At 48.6% G+C, this 12,581-nt stretch overlaps 1 protein-coding gene across 2 annotated transcripts; it reads right to left on the reverse strand.

Moving 5' to 3' along the window:
* Positions 1-2,048: 2,048 nt before the first annotated feature.
* Positions 2,049-9,875, reverse strand: LOC143375859 (insulin-like peptide). Of its 2 annotated transcripts, XM_076825416.1 has the most exons (3): positions 7,959-9,864; positions 4,432-4,702; positions 2,049-3,570 (listed from the first exon to the last, which is right to left on the reverse strand). In XM_076825416.1, the coding sequence occupies exons 1-3, from the start codon at positions 8,291-8,293 to the stop codon at positions 3,481-3,483; spliced, it is 696 nt and encodes a 231-aa protein (XP_076681531.1). In that variant the 5' UTR covers positions 8,294-9,864; the 3' UTR covers positions 2,049-3,480. The 2 variants fall into 2 exon arrangements, with proteins under 2 accessions (XP_076681531.1, XP_076681530.1); XM_076825415.1 differs by lacking the exon at positions 2,049-3,570 and having other exon boundaries at positions 3,974-4,702; positions 7,959-9,875.
* Between the last annotated feature and the right edge of the window lie 2,706 nt (positions 9,876-12,581).

The following is a 12,581-nucleotide window of genomic DNA, read 5'->3' on the forward strand; positions in this document are numbered from 1 at the left end:
TGTCCATTGTATTTAGTTCGTTAAGCGTGTCCAGAGGATCTTTGAGGGCGAAAAACAGAAACTTATCATTAGAACATTTCAGACTTCAATGCGGTCTCACCTATTCCAAACTATTATTTATCTGCACGGACTTGCTCGAATCACCCAAGTAAACAATCCCTCGCGATTCTGAAAAACCGCGAAGGAAGCTCATCGACAGTGATCCTCGGCGGACACGTGAGAGAGTGATCGGAACCAGGCGAGCTTCCCGCTTCCGTCACGGAGGAGTCCGTACACCCCATTGGAGCCTTGAGTTGTCCATTAATCCGACGGCATTATCTTAAGCTGAAAGTGCAGTTGCACGAAGAATCGCGAGACACGATGCCCCGTAGTGGGTTTGCTACTATCATCCAATTTACAAGCGAACCGTGTGCAGCGGTTAATGGCTGTCAGTGTAATGGGCTAGTTGCAGATAGTGATGGGATCGAAACGTGCCGCTAAGGATCCAATCAAACCTTTACTCCAGCCCAGCGGAAAGCCGCCGTTCTTCTTCTCCCTATTAATACAGTGGCCCTCTGAAAATTCACGGGAGTCCGCGAACACCCGTAAAATTTATTTTTGTGCTAAACAGTTTCACGAACACTCGAGACGCTGGTCATAAACGAAGGCGTACACGTGCAGAATTCTGGGAACTTTATTTCTGGGGGCGACATAACTGCTGGCGCAAAATTTTTCACCTTAATTCTGGCATTCTGAATTTTGCAAAACTGACAGTTGCGCTGCGTATGGAGGCAGACAGAGTTTCTTAAATTCATTTTTAAGAGTTTGATTAGGAAGAAACGTTATTGAATTAGATTTGTGATTGAAGTCTGGCCACCTCCCCTTTGTATGCACGATATTTAAAATGGGGTCAGGTTTTATAGGGCACACGGTGCCCACTAAACTGATTATACAATTCTTTCCAAGCATGGGTGGAGGATTGGTTTCTTTTATTTGTTACATGCATTATGTTAGCGAATGAATTCTTAACAATGCGCATACTTGGATGTTTATAGAAGGTATTGTATGTGTGCTCGTTGAATTTGATTCGTACCAGTGCCACGGAATTCCAGAGTCTTCCAGAAGCTCCTGGTCTGCGCTAGGCAACACCTTTCCTACTGTCGCTGAGCAATGAGCAATGGGGTATTAATTAAATGCAATTTGCCAATTACGCCTGCGTATTTTGCGATATTGTAATACCATTTTCATTGCCAAAGGACGAAGCAAGTCCAATCAGAAAGAGAAAGTGTCCTCTAACTCGCATGACCTTAATTCATCGACCTATACCCATCATTTTTACTCGGTTCAGCGCTGTACGGCGTGAACCCTTTTATTTCAACCTGTATATTAAAACCTTAAGGAGGTCAAGTGTCTTTGATGCTCGATCGCAGAAACGCCCCGCGTGGACCAACTTGACAGCCTCAGACTACTCGTCACGAAATCCTTTAATAAAGACTGAATTCCCCTATCATCGTTCTCGCTCCTCGTGCACGAGTATCGTTCCACACGTTGCCACCAACGTGACCTGGCAGTAATTCAATTCGCCAGAAGATGCACCGTTCAGAAATCGACTGCAACCCAACAAAAAGCCAAGCTGCGTTCGTTCCTGTCCCTCAAAGTGCTTCTAAGCTTCTATAGCGAGCACCCCTGTCCCAGTATTCAGAAATCGAGCTACCGAAGCTAATAATTCGGAATCGTCGCGAAACGGTGGAGCTCTAAAAGAAGAAAGGGGTATCAGCAGAGAATGGCCACTATATAAGGCAACGTGCCGGGACAAATTTCACGGAAGCGTTAACGCGGCCAAATCTGGCAAATTTCTCTCCGCTCGGCACGTGCGACGAAAACTTTCGAGAGTCGATGTAGAGCCCGATAAATCTTGCGTCGAAAATGGTCGAAAACTTTGATCCCATCGCTATCTGCCCCGCTTCGGTTACGCAACGATCGCCACGTGTCTCGTGCAAATCGGCTGTTCACGTTGTCCCTCCCTACCCCGCAAATTAGACAGGAAGGAAAAACAAGACAAGAGCGAGTAACAGTTCAATCGGTATAAATACTCATTTATATCCTTAACAGACGTGGAATACAGGCTGCGAATGTACGAAAGCGCTGGCGAAAAATAAACTATATACATACATATATATATATATATGTATATATGCGCGTGTGTATCAGATACACGGTGATGAGTACGATGGTTTTACGTTTTTAACGCCGATATCTCCGAGGGAAGTCGATTCCGTTTATAAACGAGTATCGCGCTTCCCTCCTCCTTCGTCGTCGCTTGGACAGCTTGCCGCTGTCCCTCGATCTAACAAACGACGGTTGCACGATGCTTCTGACCGTCATCCTTAGTGACTAGTTCGTTTTAGCGCTAATGTTAAAAAATAAAATATTCCGATTTTTAATACTAGTGAGATCATTGTTCGACAAGGGGGCTAAAAGTCACCGACAACCGGGTTGAAAGACGAAAAAAACAGGGGGGGGGGTGGAACGAAAGGAGAGAAAGTATAATAACGAAGGAGGAAGTTTAGCCCTGCGGAACCCTCGGCTCCTTGTGGCGGCCACCCCCGAGCTTTTCCCTACATTAAACGTACAAAAACGAACAAAAAATAAAAAGAATACATATATATATCGATATACATGTACATATACAACACTGGCTTAAGTCTTTCTCTAGGAGATCGCGCGACTTAATAACAGGCTCGGATCGCTCGAATTTCATTCTCGGATCGGATCCATGTCGCGAAGCTCGACGCAACACGCTCGTGTGACTCGTCTAATAGGATAAAATAAGGATATGAAACGTTTAACGACTCGGTCGTCTATCACTTGGTTTCTTCATCTTCTTCTTCTTCTTCTTCTTCTTCTTCTTCCACCGTTTTTCCCTTTTCTTTTTCTTTTTTTTTTGTTTGTTTCTCATTAGCCTTCGTTTCTCTTTTAGCGACGAAGCGGGTCGTTCCCGAACTCGAGAACCGAGATCGCGCCGGCTCTGTGGCCACCTGGCGGCCAGTTATCGAGCCAATGATCGATTGCATCGTGTAACATAATTGTTCCTAGTGAATTTCCTCTATATGGCTATTGGCTCCCGAGTTCTCCGACTCCTTGGATTCAAAAAAAGGGGGAGGACGATCGAACGACGAAGCTGCTCGTCTCTTCTAACCGTAAATACGACCAATTATCACTTTTTTATGGGACTAGACGTCTTATTGACTGCATGCATCCGTTTCCTTTCTCTCTCTCTCGCTCTCTCTCTCTCTCTCTCTCTCTCTCTCCCTCTCTCTCTCTCTCTCACTCTCGCTCTCTCTCTCTCTTTCTGTCTATCCTCTTCTGTCTGTATCCTCTTCTCCCTCGAGATTCCTCTTCGACCCCGTCCGCTGATCGGCATCAGTCTACGAGCAGGAAGAACATTCCTTCCCGCGTTCTTGTTCTCTGTTGTCTCTTCTGCGAGCGGAAGTTCGTGTCTTAGGAGAACGGTGAAACGTTGCTCTCTGACACCGGCTCGTTTGAAGATTCTTTCTTAGATGAACCGTCAGCTACTGCATTTTCTAATACCTGTAATCAAGGAAAAAGAAGATGCTTTAGACGGAAGCTCGAGTTTTCGCGAGTTTCTTGAAGGGGGAAGGGGAAGAACGAGGTGGGCAGTGGCTACCGTTCAATATGGACAGAGACGGTACAGAGATTTCTTCATCAGAAACAGATCTGAGGACTAAGGGTTAGGTTCTCGTTAGATCACCGAAGTTAAGCATCACGGGGCGGTGTACTGGAGAAAGATGGGAGCCACCTTTCTCCCGGTGCAGTGCTGCTGTTGGGTCCCGAAGGAGAGAGGAGGGATAAAATAAAATGGGACTATAGTTCGTTGGGCAATATAAGGAAAAATAAGCTTGAAACGCCATCCTGCTTAAAACACAGGAAAACAATGAAAACAAACAAACAACAAACAAGCAAAGGATATTTACTAGATATTCACTTTCCCTCTCCAGATACTCAAAATTCCCCAACAAATCACTTCCCCTAAATCTCTAAGCCAAGAGAACCTTTTGTAAAACCCAGATCCTTCATAGAATTAAATCACCCTGAGCACTGCTTGAACGTTCCAAAGCACTCTATGATCCCCATAACGTCAAAACACTCGCACCCCGAGATTTCGAAACTCCAAGTCACTTTCTTCCCACAGTATTCTCTAGGGGTTCTCCTCAAAGGAACGTCTAAACGTGCAATATTTCCAACAAATTGGAAGGGAAGAGAGCGAAAGCGACACCTGGCGATTCTAAATTCGAAATACCCGCCAAGTGGAGAACAAGACAGGAGCAAGTGGTCGGTGCATGCTGAGAGGTTAGGCGCCGGGTGCTCGCGAGGCTCGTTTGCGCCAGCAACGATAGACGAGGGCGAAGTGGAGGGTTTGGGGATAAGCACCTTGCGGAAACGACAACGCCTCTGCCGTCGATGCCTGCACCCGCAATGGTCGCCGCGGTGCCTCTTCGCCGAGCTTCTCCCATCGCAATCGACGGCGTCGTCGCTGTCCAAACTACGTCTCTTCTTACGTGCTCCCTTCGACCCGTGGATCCTACATTTAATCGTGCCGGTGACGTAGTCGATATACATCCTCGAACTCTCCTCCTCCTCCGACGACGTTCCTGCCCTCGCGGGGTTAGACGGCATATCTACTATCCAGACCGGCTTATTTCTGAAAAAGAAAGCGGAACAGGGAGCTGTGATGAGCGCGCAAACCGAGAGTGGGCTGGTGGATGATGGAAAGCTGCGCGCCTTGGTTGCATTTTCATTGGGTCCGCCGAGATATTTCTGGGTGGAGAAGAAGGGCCTCTATATTCAGCGTGTGTCTATTCGATGGGTTGGAGAAGTTTGGGCTGGTGTAAGGTGACCACTTCATTCCGAGGCGACGGAATTCGTGACTGTACTGGATGAATAGCGTGCTGGACACACTGGGTCCTTTAACTAGATGGCTAAGCTTCGTAGTGGGTCTTTTAAAATTTCTCAACCGATGAGAGATTCTGGGAATAGTAGATTCGAAGCTGCTCTACTACAGCATCGCAGAGGCATGCTTGGAAAAATCGGGGGGAAATTGTAATCATTGGCACTGATAGAGGGAAGATCAACGCCGGTGGCTAGGAGCGAGAGATTAATGCGCATAACGTAATGGGTACAAGAAAAACGTGAAACTACTTCGAACTTTCTAAAGTAAACATCGTTAACCTAGTGTCAAATGCAGATAAACGCGAAAGGCAGCCTCTCTCTGCCTGCAGCTTACGTTACGTAATTAGCGAAATTAAGTGGTGTAACAGCTTCTGCCTGAGCCCTTCAGAGAATCCAGATCCGTCAAATCTACTAGCATTAAAATGTATCTAAAATGCACTTGTTACCATGAAGAATTGAACATGTACCTCACAAAGGATGGAAGGGATACTTCCCATAAAGAGGAATTTAATTCCGCTAAAATCATCATGTTGGAGCCACGAGTCTATGAAAAGTGTCTCATTCTACTACCACACCTGGATGAAATGAAACGAGAAAGACGTCTATACGAGTCTATAAATAGGATCTCATCCCACTTCTTGCCCTGTACTAGACAGCTCACTCTGCATCCACTAAAACTCGTTCCCATTGAAAAATACTTAATCCTCTAATCTATCCAGCATATCTCTCCCTTCACGACCTGTATCAAGCAGTCAATCCCCTATCCCTGACTCCCGAGCGCCTCCCTCCCCCGCAAGAGTCCCATGTGTCATTCGAATCGAGACGCGTTACAGTTGGATCCCGAAGAAAGTGCACGCGTCGCTGATGTCAATGACCTCCGAAAACGACGGGGGCAGGCAGCTCCCTGTCGCTTACCGTCCACGGGGTCATCAGCGTGGACAAAGAGGATTATAGCGAGATATAGCAGTATAGCGAGATCGTAAGCTCGGTGGAGCGTTAAAATAAACACATTTCAAACGTCGACGCAAAAGAGTCGACAGAAATGTGAGAAGATAACGGACCCGATGGCTCGAACAGTGCTGTACCTTTCCCGGCTACTATATCGCGGCACGAGAGGCGAACAAGCGGGGTTGATTTTCGCCAGGCGGGTTTCAATATTTGACGAATGGTGATCGGTGTGGGTTAGCGTATCTCCAGTAAACAAGCGAAACCGATACAGCCACGGAACCGGCGAGTGAACAGGTCGCCAAGATGGCGGACGGATAGGTTAGGTGAGCCCAGGAGGAAAGAAATCTCGAAGGAGCCGCGAATAGATCGACGCAAGTCTCGTCGTAGTAGTTGTGACTAACCTTCCACCTGAGCCTGCCACGTTCAACCGTGAACTTTAAAAAAAAACTGACGAAGATTATCGTCGGGCGGCTGATAAAGCGCGAGCGCGAGCATGTTTCTTTCTCGCTCTGCCTCTGGCCGACGGGCGCGTTGTTCCGGCTTTCTGTGCCAGCGGGGGCCCGTGCACCGCAATTAACTCGCCCCGTCCCGGCTAATAACACGCTGCACTCTGGTGTAAACCACCTACTATCGACGAGGTAAAAGTCCAACTCGCGCGTCCACGATTCCCTTCTATCAAGGAGAGCGAAAGAATAACAAGTTGTTGATTGCGGGGATCAACTGGTCGTCCCGAGGTTCGACGTATGATCACGTGAAATGTCACGTAAACGTATGTGCGCCACTTTAACGATGTATCCAGTGAGGCATGCTGGAGGATCGCAATGGAGGGCCATGGGGAGTTGGTCGGTGGCAACAGGTGGCCACGAGCAGGAGGAGTGGTTCGAGTAGTAGAGGGTAGGATTTCGTGTCTCTGCTTGCCAGTTTTGTTGGGTGTACGGAGACAATGGGAAAGTTTATCGAGCGGACGGGGGAAGGGAGCTTGGAGTCCTAGTTGCCGCTTAATCTTGACCACGCATCTCGATGCTTTGAGCTAGATCCCAAGCTGAAGCTTGGGATCAACGAAGAATCGAAAGTCGAGGCAGTCAAGGTGTCCTCGGGCTGACCGCAATCTTCCTATTTCTACCTGACAAGCTTTTCACATCAACGAGGAATAGCAATTTACTCTAGTCGTCATGACCATCGTGGAAGATACTACAATCATCCGAAAGAAACGAAGAATGGAGTACAAGCAGGAAGTTCCTTGAAAGAATAGGGAACTCCTTCGCGAATGAGTGACAACCCAAATTTACCTGACCATTCCGTAACCTATTCCACTTAATCCCTAACCGTTTAGGGAAACCAGCCAGACCGATCGATGCGTGAAGTGGCGAAGATCGCTGGAAAACTCCGGGATCGCGATGGCCGCCAACGCGATTGCAAAGTAGCTTCGCCTAACGAGGAGTCGAGGCGAGGAACGGCTCCATCCGACGCTTAAATCGACGTTTCTGTGGACCCAGCTCGCGGAGTCGATCCTCTAATCACCACGTGAAACCGAACCCATTGACGATGAGGAAAGGAAGAGCATGACACGGACAAGGCGCGAACGCAGGCTCCCGCGCAATTGACCGCCAAGGCTCGATCGTGATTATTGGATAAGTTAACAGTGTCAGAGGTGAGTGGCCATAATCGGTGAACCCGAGTAACGTTGACCGTCCACTTTCACCTCCCCTGCGCCACGAAGCCACAGTTCCTGACCGGTGTCGAGGAAAAAACGTGCACTGACGAGCGCAATTACGTCGCCTCGAGAGAAGGAGAGCAGCCAGGCGTAGCTGGACACGAGGAAAAAAATCGCGCGGATTCTCGGGAAGCTCTACGCGAGCCGTGCGTCTCTCGATCGTCCTTAGGATGAAGGATGAGGCACGCACGGGGATAGGTGAAACGCGCGTGTACGGATTCGTGCAAGAAGCTTAGTGTAACCAGAGGCGACAGCGGTTGTGGGTATGCGAGTATGAACGAAAAGAGAGGGAGAGAGAGAAAGAGTGAAACCAAAGAATAAAAAGATAAAACTAACATCCACTCACACGGCGTCCGCGGGACTAGCCTTGTCCGGCTTGCAGTACTGTTGCAGCTGCGCGTAGCTGCACTGGTGGTAGCAGCACTCCTCCACTAATCCTGGTCCCACGGTGTACTGGGGACCCTCCTCGTCGCTGTTTGGGAACGGCTCGTTGTACCCGCGCTCCTTGCACGCCAGGGCCAAGGCGTCGCTGAGACTCTTGGAGCACAGCCTCTGCAACGACCTCTTGTAGGGTATCCCGCTCACGGTGTCCAGCAACGCGAGCAGGACCAGGCCCAGGAGGATCATCCTCCTTACTCTGCATCCCGGAGACGCGATCGTGGCGCAGCCACTCGTCGGCATTCTTTTTGCGTTCCTGGCAAATCCAGACCCAACACTACACGCCTCCTGTCGTCCACGGGGGGTAACGATTGGGCGCGATTAATCGTGGGCTCTCTCGTTTCTGCGAACTGTTCACGGCCGTTTCGCGGCACGCGGCATTCTCCAACGGGCCGCCACGTGTCCTGGACGTTTTCACTGATCCCGGATCGGTCCAGGGTCGTTGATATCACACGGTAGCTCTGGCCTGAGCTTGTCTAACTTAAACGATACCCTAAGCAGTCTTTGTGGTCTCTCTGTGTCTGTATGGCGGAGATGAGCGTGGCGTGGCCAGGTCGACGGTTCTTCAGAAACGAGAAAAGGGGTTGCTGGATGGCTCCCGGTGGCGTAGCGTCGTCCGCTTGTCGCTGGATGCTCGCCGACGTAGGCAGGATCGTCTATTCGAGCTGCACTAAGGCTGATCGTTCCAGATGTTTAACGGGCGGCTCGGCGGAGGACGACACCGTTGTGTCCTTTGATGTTATTCGTTCCCCGACGACAGCCAGCGATGCAAGGGCGAGAGTGTTGCGTGCAGAGGAGAGAGAGATATTTCTGAAGAGACCTCCGTTGGTACCGAGTTCCTCGGTGCCACTGGTACCGGCTCGCCTCGCCACGCGGTTCTTGTTCCAGATTTCACGGATTAGAGGAGAGGAGCGATAAGAAGACTCATCTCAGAGAGGGGAAAAGATGACCGTAGGAGTAGGCGGTGGAAGAAGACGAGACAGGAGGAGGGAGAGAGGTCATGCTGCCTGCTGGTGGTACACGGGCTCCCGCGTGTACTCCACAGTACACCGAGAGAAGGGGTCGATGAAGCGAGATCGTTCCATCTCTTTCCTCGTTTCTTCGGTACAGAGGGACCGGGCGACGAGCTTGGCGCCGACTTATATCGCGGGGCCGTAAAAAACGCTACGCCTGACCCTGTCCCTGCCGCTAACAAAGGGACAGCATTGTCATCGTGCGACCACCTTCGGGACGTCTACCTGCGGCCGCCGAAAACCCGCGAGAGCATCACCTCTGTTTCCTACACGTTCTTCCGTTCTTCTTTGTGAACCAATTACCGTCCACCAACTTCCCGAATCTCCACCGTGAATCCGACCAGCTATCGATGCGGCGAGCCGTCAGCAGAGATCACCCATCTGCGTCTCAGTGTGTAAACATTCGGCGGCGATCGCGCGGGGAGATGTTGCGATTCCCAGGCAGGAATGGGTGGTCCACTATCGGGGCCGTCAATTAATCATCCGACTGCCAGCTATTTTGTCTCGGCCCGATATACAATGCCGCGCGTATTTTTGAGCAGATACAGAGCGCTGGAGACGCCTGTTCGACCTCGTACCCTAGTTTCTTTCTGCCGATCGTACCAGTTCCCGATATCGTTTCACCACGAGGAGGTCTTCGGTCGATCCCTCTGTCTCTGTCCCTCTCTGCCCGGGCGATAATCGCGGTATTGTTTGTCGATAGTCTCGGCTCGCAAGGGTGGCCAGCGTCTACTATCACGTCACACAGCGGACGGTCCCGCAGGCGGTTTCCTTATGCCCGCGAGTTCCACGACCTCCATTGTCCAGTCGACCACCGAGATCCGCAAACAGTCTCGCGGAAACGTTCTGTCATTTGCTGGCGGAGGGATTCGAAATGTCCCTGCCAATTATGCGAAAAGGATCAGCGTCTACCGTCCACCCTACAGACCCCGTGGCGTCCACTACAAACGGACAACTCCCCCTCTCGCGATATCCAGCCACTCATCAGTATCGCGCGTAGCCTAGCGCTTCTATAAAAAATGATGCATCTCGGAGATACCAGGGGCACATTCTCCTTTGCATATCCACAATGCGCACATAGGGGCCCGCCTATCTCACGCACTCACCACACGCGGCTGCCGGCCGCTCACCCCACTTCAGCACGTTCCCCCGTCGGATTCGCGAGGTGTCTACCACTCGTGTTCGCGAGATTAGATAGCGAAAAGGGCGTCGGGCGCGCGTGTGACACCGTGGAACCTGCCCAGCACGGTGCACTCCGCGGGTTAGACGCAAGTAGAATGAGTCGCGTGGACGATGGGGACGATAGGTAGAACGCTCGGGGAGGTGAATTGAGGTCTCGAAAACTGCCGGAACACCGTTTATCGTAGACGGATACCGCTGCGCGTCCGTCAGTGGGACTTGTGTTGCGATCACGTGTGAGATCGTCGGTCCCGATGCACGGCGCTCGGCCCGTTAACGTCACGTTCCGGCGGCGACGCCGTCATCGATCTGGCCACGTGTAGGACGATAGTAAATCGCGCGACACGTGATCCGCGGATCATACGGAAATTCCACGGATGTTTCCCGTGTTGCGGCCATCGACGACCAAGGACACGGGCACGCGACACGTGTATCATTTCAATGGACGTTGCACGGCGGCGCGCGGCGCCGGGGGTCGCCCATCCGAGCGTTGCACTCGAGCGGCAGCGCGCGCGTGTCGCCGCGTCCAGGTGGAATTTATCAGAGGCTAGGGTTTACATGAGGCATTCGAGAGGCGCTGCGCGCACGGACCATTTTCTATTGTCTCCTACCGATCGCGGTATGCCGAGGTAAAGGAGGCGCTGGGCGAAGTCGATGTTTCTTCCGATCGATATGGGTGATTGGCAATTTCAGTGGACCGGTACCGGCTCGTGGAAAGATTCTACGTAGTTTCGGTGGATGATTATGGTTACGTGGCTGGCGTTTGTGATAAGTGGCGCTTGAAAGATTACATAAAGCAGCGTGGTGTACAGGCACGCCGTATATGTAGATACCGTATACATGATATATGAGGCTGTCCAATAAGTTCGTGCGCTTTTCATTCCATAATGTACAATAACAATTGCGCATCAACGATGTGTTATATACCGCTCGATGGCTTTTGTTTTCCTGTATCAGAATTTTTCTGGAAGGTTTCGCTCTCGCGTTGGTAACAATAAAACTGGAGATTGAAAAGTATGCAGTCTCGAGTGAATAAAAACGAGCATCTCCAACGCGTGTTGCTCTACTAATTTATAATTCAAATTTTATCCTGGATAAAAGATTTTCCAGCATCCGTCCTACTTGCCTTCTTCGAAACCAGGGGTCGAATGAAACTGTTAAAAATTGTAATTAATTATGAAATAGCTGTAATTTCGTGACTATTATAAAATGTTATAAGATGCAGTGTGTTCACTGAAACTTTTATTTCATACATTTTTATCCAAATAACAAACTTTTATTTTCTTGAAAGCTGGCACAGATTCTAGTTAAGTGGGAACATTTCTTCTGCTCCGAAAAAGTTAAAATTGTGACAAGCAGATTTCCTGAAAATTTAGGGTTGGTAGATCTGAAGATAAAGCATTAAACCCTTCGGTAAAAATAATTATATAATAATGGTAATGTGCTTTCTCTTCTATATTTATCCTGCTCCCAATGCCTTATATAATACTAATTAAAAAAGTATTCCTAACTTTTATATTTTAGCCTTAATTATCTGTTCGAAAAGTATACGATCCTCCAGAACTTTTATTAATCGAACATAAAATAACTGTTAATGTACAAAGTTAACTTAATGCAGAAAAGAAATGATTCAAACGTTAGAAGTTCAATAAATAACTTTTATTTATAAAAGTTAACAGTTTCATTCGACCCCTGTTCAAAACGCTTTCACCAAAATTTACTTCCACAGTGATGTGCAACTGCGAAACTGGTTGCAAAATTGATTTTGTGTAAAAAACCGTCGAATTTTTCCAACGTGGATTTCAAAAATTGCTAGAAGGTTGGCAATGAATTTGTTGAATACAGTGCCGGGCAAAAGTGTTGGGACACTTTTAAAGCAGAATAATTTTTTTAAAATTGCTCCAAACGACTTGAGTTTTGTTGAGAAATTAGATAGATTAGTTTACTAGTTGACATGTTCCGGCGTTTTGAAAAAATAACAACTGATCGGAATAGCGAAGAAAATAGTGAAGGTAATTTTTTCAACTTTTTTTCAGCCTGTAATGAAAATTTAAAAATCCCATTTGTAGATTTAAGTACGTTGTATACATGCTGAAAATGTCATCAACACCCCCGAGTCGAGATACAAAGTTGAAACTTGCCACAAATGGTTCTTTTTTTTATAAGCTTTCGAATGACTCATCGTGACTCGAATTCGGTTCAGGGGCAGATCTGCCATCTTAACCGGCTATACCCTTTATTAAATATGTACATAGATATAAATGTGATTTTTATACAGCATAAAGAAACAATCAAAAACTATTTATTATATACAAAAACTCAGATTCCACAAAAAGTGA

The sequence above is a fragment of the Andrena cerasifolii genome, chromosome 13, assembly GCF_050908995.1.
Source record: "Andrena cerasifolii isolate SP2316 chromosome 13, iyAndCera1_principal, whole genome shotgun sequence".
Classification (NCBI taxonomy): domain Eukaryota; kingdom Metazoa; phylum Arthropoda; class Insecta; order Hymenoptera; family Andrenidae; genus Andrena; species Andrena cerasifolii.

Bases quoted from the DNA above. Each gene is read 5' to 3' on its own strand.
- LOC143375859 (XM_076825415.1), bottom strand. From the start codon at position 8,293: ATGCCGACGAGTGGCTGCGCCACGATCGCGTCTCCGGGATGCAGAGTA. The intron at 4,703-7,958 runs GTGAGTGGATGT...TTTCTTTTTCAG, and splicing joins GCTAGTCCCGCGGACGCCGT to AAATAAGCCGGTCTGGATAG.